The following is a 5,367-nucleotide window of genomic DNA, read 5'->3' as shown; positions in this document are numbered from 1 at the left end:
GATTCATTTCTTTCTACTTTTAGTAGAGACGGGGTCTCGCTCTTGCTCAGGCTGGTTTCGAACTCCTGAGCTCAAACAATCTGCCCATCTTGGCCTCCCAGAGTGCTAGGATTACAGGCATGAGCCACCGCGCCCGGCCTCAATGTGGTGATTTTTGAAGATGAGGCATTTATAGGGGTGGGGAACCTGCAGCCTTAAGGTGACATGTGGCCTTGTAGGTCCTTAAGTGCAGCCTTTTGACTGAATCCAGAAGAATCCAAAAGAAAAAATCCTTTTATTAAAAGAGGTACAGCAGAGAAAAATGATGCTTTTCTTGCCTCCTTTGGTGCTTAAAAAAGAACAATCTTGAAATCAGAAGGCCACAGGTTCCCCACCACTGGCTGTGCTAAGTTGAAAGTTTGTACTTTTCTGTAGTTAAACACTCTGATTGCTCTCTTCCTATCTTGGTTTAAATTCTCTTACTATGCAATATTATTTTAAAATTTACATATACATAGTTCAAAGGTCAAAGCATTTATAAAGAAGTGTACATGTGTTGCTACTGTCCCATTTCTCCACAGTGTTTCCGCTTACCTCCTACAGGTAACTTTTTTAAAGCTTTTTTAAAAAAGTTACCTTTAAGCATAAATAAGCAAATATAAATACACAGTCCTGATTTGAAAAAAAAAAAACAAAAAAGGTAACAAACTACACACTCTTCTGTACCTTGCTTTTCATAAACATAATCCTGGAGGTCCCACGATATCCATTTATAGAGTTCTTCCTCATATGTGTTGATGTACTGTACGTTATCTGACCAGTCAATTATGGCTGGATGCCTGAGTTGTATCTAATGTTTTACTATTACAAACCCAGCTATGACAATCTCATATATATGTCACTCTGTATATGTGGAATTATATCTGTAGGAGTCATCTATCCCCAGAATTGGGATTACGGGATCAAATGATGACTGCATTCATAATTTTGGTAAACACTGCCAGATTCCTTTCAGGACACTGTGCTAGTTTGTATCATCTATGGCAGTGTATAAAAGTGCCTATTGCTCCACAGACTTTTGGCAACAGTTAGTGTTGTCAGAAAATGACAACCTTTCTATTTGGTAAAATGGGCATCTCTCAAAAAGATCTTATTGTGACTCATAGGAACCTGCCTTATACTCTAAGAGAAATGAATTTCTAGACAGATAAAAGAACTACAGAAGATATTAGACAGAGCTGGGGAACAAAAGCCATTTGAATTTTTGTCAATGTGATGGATGAACACTGGTAACTTACTGCAGTTCAAAAAAATTTTTTTTAGAGACAGGGTCTCACTCTGTTATACAGCTGAAGTGCAGTGGTGCCATCATAGTTCACCGTAATCTCAAATTCTTAGGCTCAAGTGATCCTCCTACCTCAGCTCCTGAGTAGCTGGGACTACGGGAACATGCCACCACACCCAGCTAATTTTTTAATTTTTGTAGCCATGGAGTCTTGGTATGTTATCCAGGCTGGTCTTGAACTCCTGGCCTCAAGCAATCCTCTTGCCTTGGCCTCCCAAAGTGCTGCGATTACAGGGATGAGCCACTGCATCTGGCTATAGTTTGAATCTACATTTCTCTTATTTTGTATGAGGTTTCACATGTTTAAGGACTGTTTCTATTTCTTCATTTTTGAACTGCCTGGTCATTTCTTCCACCCATTTTTCTAAAAGTTGTTAATCATTTTCATTCAATTTCTAAGAACTCTTTGCATTTTAGGGAAATTAGCACTTTATGACAAAACATGCAAAAATTTCCCAGTTTGCCAATTATATTTTGACTTGGCTTATGATTTTTTTTTTTTTTTGCAATATTCACGAATGCAACTCATAGAAACTGAAAACAGATCTTGATTCAGATTCTAAAAATCAGGCCACAGGGCCAGAAATTAGTATTACATGAAGCACAGCGCCCTGAAACGCCACTGCTGCTAGACTGGGGGCAGCAGGTGAGAACTGGAAGCATGGGCACAAAGGTGCTATACTTTGTAAAGTTTACTGGTTCTCCAAGAAATTGTTGGAAGAGAGATAGACAGTTTCTCCTCTGCCTCCTTTATGCCTGCTTCTTCAGAATTACACCCTGGATCAGCTGGCAGCTTCAGAAGAAAAGCAAAAAGAGTAAAGATTTATTATAAAAGCCAACAACTGGCAAAGTGTTCCAGTTTAGTAAGCTGCACATGCCTCACAAGCATGCAGAGAGATGAGTACGAATAAAAGCACAAGCCCCAGGATGGGACCTGAATGAAGGCTTGGGTTGGGGAGAACAAATGATGCCAAACCACCTCTCCCTGTGTTAGTTTAGTGAACAGGTCAAGGGGCCAAATAATAGCAGTGCTGTTGGCTGAGGGGTAGAAATCCTGTCTTCCTCAAGCTTATGGCCTCTCAATTCAACTTCATAAATGGAAACATTATAGCAAAGTATTAAATATGCTTCTTTTTAAGGCTGACTATATAAGTGGTAGAAAAGAGAGAGTGATGTTTCATTAGAGCTTAATTTTGGGAAAGAATAATAATTGAAAATAGCATTCTAAGAATCTCTAAAATCATGAAGCATCTTCTATTTTAAGAAATAAGAGTCCACTTACTCAGATAGGAAATCTGCATGATAGTAGTAATCTGAAAGTTTATCCAGGAAAGAACGGGGTTCCAAGATAAATGTAGGCAGAACCACCCTGGACAGGTCCATGCCAGGACGAACTTGTTTGAGCAGTGTCCAGATAAGGCTTTTGTTTTCTTCAGACACAGTTTCTGTTTGAGAAGCCTCACCTGCCTTTAGCAATCAACAAAAATTACTGAAATATTGTATTTATTTCACACACATAGATATGTAAACAAGAAGGCTAATGTTGAACATATGAATTCTCTTCATAACTACTCCCAGCATTCTTAAAATAGGGAAACAACCCTTTAAATAATAATTAAAGTCTATAACTATGAAACTTAGGTAAAAAGGGTAGCCGAAAGAGACAAAGTGGACAATATATAGAAAAGATCCACTATAAAAAAATCACAGCTTATTCTTTTATACTGTATTCACTTTGATGCACTGGCAATAACAAAGTTATAAACTCCTGTTTCCTTGCAATTTACTTTGCACCTGGCAATGACATTAAGCAATATCCTATTTCAAAAGCAAACCTGAAGAAAATGTAAACTTTAAATTTAATAGACTATATTGGTATTTGTGAGTATATGTGTTTAGCTGTTTATAAATCCTGATATATTTCATATACATGCAACTTTTAAAATAAAATAGGTATCATATAAATATTCTTTTTCAGGAAAATAAGCAATATGTCAAGCAAATAATATCTTCAATTTCATTTGAAAATTCCCAAGAATTAGATAACCAGAATCTGAAAATGAACTTTTACCTCTCCAAGTTCTTCATGGCTCTGTTCAGTGTAGGTAGTCTCCTTTAAAGGCTCAACAGGCTCAGGTTCAATATATGAGTCATCTTGCCTTTCTGATGTATCCGTGTCACTTTCTTCACTTTTCCCCATCACCTCATTATCAGACTCATCATGTTCTTGATCATTTTCTTTATCAGATTTATCAGAATACATATCTTGGTCCTTAAAATGTTGTCGTTCAATTTCACTATCATTTAACCTTTAGGGAAATAATTATTAGGAGGAAGAATAAAGGAGGTTAAGAATACTTAATTTATAAATAATAATGATACATTAATATTTATGGAGAATTTACTATATGCTGGCCACTGTTCTAAGTGTTTTACATAGTTTTCATTTAATCTGCAAAATAATCCTGTGAGATAGGTAATATTATTATTTCATTTTACAAATTAGTAAACAGAGGCACAGAGAAGTTAAATAAAAACCTGGAGAAATTTTAACAGATGACACTCTAACCCCTTTGCTTCTCTACCGCTTTGGGCTAAAATCTTCCAAAAGCAAAATTCTAGACTACCACTTGGGAGATTTTTTTCTTAGTTTTTCAAACATCATCACTTGAATCATCCTCACTGTTGCTTCTGGTCTAAAGAAAAAATTCAAATCAAGATCATCAGAGTCTTAGGTGAACTCAAATTATGACTTTCTACTAGTAAAGGTTTCCAAAGTCACTACTAACTACAATGAATGCTTCAGGGAATAAAACCACAAATAGGATACAGTTCCAACTCCAAATATTCTATAAAAAAATTCCACAAATGCCAGGTAGAGTAAGTCCAGTGTCATTACAAAAAAAAAAGTGTTATTCTGTAACAATAGAAAGACACACTGTATCTCATTGTTATGAGGCAAGAGCACACGTATTTGAGACCAGTCTTGAAGAACATATAGGATTATGACAGAGGGAAAGAACAAGGAGGAATAGAAATCATTCTTAATGATTACCATTCTTAATGGAAGGTATTCCATTCACAAAGACAAGGTAGATAATCAGCATGGTTCTACGTAGGAAAGATAAAGTAAATGACATTGGACTCAAGGAAATAAATTTCTACACTTGATGACAGCAGCTAAACAAATTTTAAATAGGGCCTAAGGCCATATAATGGGGAGAATATAGGCTAATTTTAATCCTAGATACACTAACAAAATTCTAGGCCTGCTGACTAACTTAGTGAAAAAACACAGTAAATCATTACCAGATTAGTGGCAGGATCTACTTACTGAAAGTTGTCACCACTGTGGAGATTGTTAGCACGTAATAAGCCATACAAAGTCACATGTGTGCTATCTGATGAAATGCTCAGGTCATGTTCCTTCCCTTCCCTGATCATTGTACGTTTAAGAAGACTAGAACATTTCAAAGCCAACTCCAAAGCATCCATCCAGCACCTTCCTAGAAGAACACAGATTCATAAGTAGTATAATTTTAAAAACTATGAAACTAGTATGCATCTTAATTTAGCCTTGTTACCTTTAAACATTCCATTTTTTTCTTTGAGAAACATGCACTGGAAAAATTAATCTGAACAAAAAATCTCACTAGGATTTCTTAATGTAATCTTTTAGTTTTACAAATGCTTTTTACATACTAAGCATCTAGAAACCCCTAACAGTATACAGAATGCATTAGAAAGTACAGCCAATCTAAAATAAATGTACTTTATTTTTCAAACCTTAAAACATTAACATGCAGCATAATTTCAAGGTATCCAGCAAGGTACACAAAATATACTGGAGGGGTTACAGTTCTATTATAGGTAACTATCTGAAATAACGTTCTGTTGTTGCTAGGTCTATCCTCAAGCTTAGCCTCCATTCTACTTATACGTATGAAAATTTTTCAGTCAGGGAAATCTTGTATAATGCTGTCACTAACTGCCACGTTAGTTAAGAGAAACATTAATAGGTTTATTTTTTAAATTAAAATTTA

The 5,367-nt window shown here is 35.7% G+C and overlaps 1 protein-coding gene across 1 annotated transcript in view; it reads right to left on the bottom strand.

Moving 5' to 3' along the window:
- Positions 1-5,367, bottom strand: part of OSBPL8 (oxysterol binding protein-like 8) — a 161,205-nt gene that overhangs the window by 54,222 nt on the left and 101,616 nt on the right. Inside the window, exons 7-10 of the mRNA XM_012648358.1 lie at positions 4,909-4,945; positions 4,659-4,830; positions 3,396-3,633; positions 2,607-2,791 (exon numbers count right to left, since the gene is read on the bottom strand). Coding sequence (XP_012503812.1) covers positions 2,607-2,791; positions 3,396-3,633; positions 4,659-4,830; positions 4,909-4,945 — 632 coding nt within the window. The remainder of the gene's footprint in view (positions 1-2,606; positions 2,792-3,395; positions 3,634-4,658; positions 4,831-4,908; positions 4,946-5,367) is intronic.

Source organism: Propithecus coquereli, unplaced genomic scaffold, assembly GCF_000956105.1.
Source record: "Propithecus coquereli isolate 6110/MARCELLA unplaced genomic scaffold, Pcoq_1.0 Scaffold282, whole genome shotgun sequence".
Taxonomy (NCBI): Eukaryota; Metazoa; Chordata; class Mammalia; order Primates; family Indriidae; genus Propithecus; species Propithecus coquereli.
Note: the sequence above shows the minus strand (reverse complement) of the source record. Positions and strands in the feature narration are given on the sequence as shown.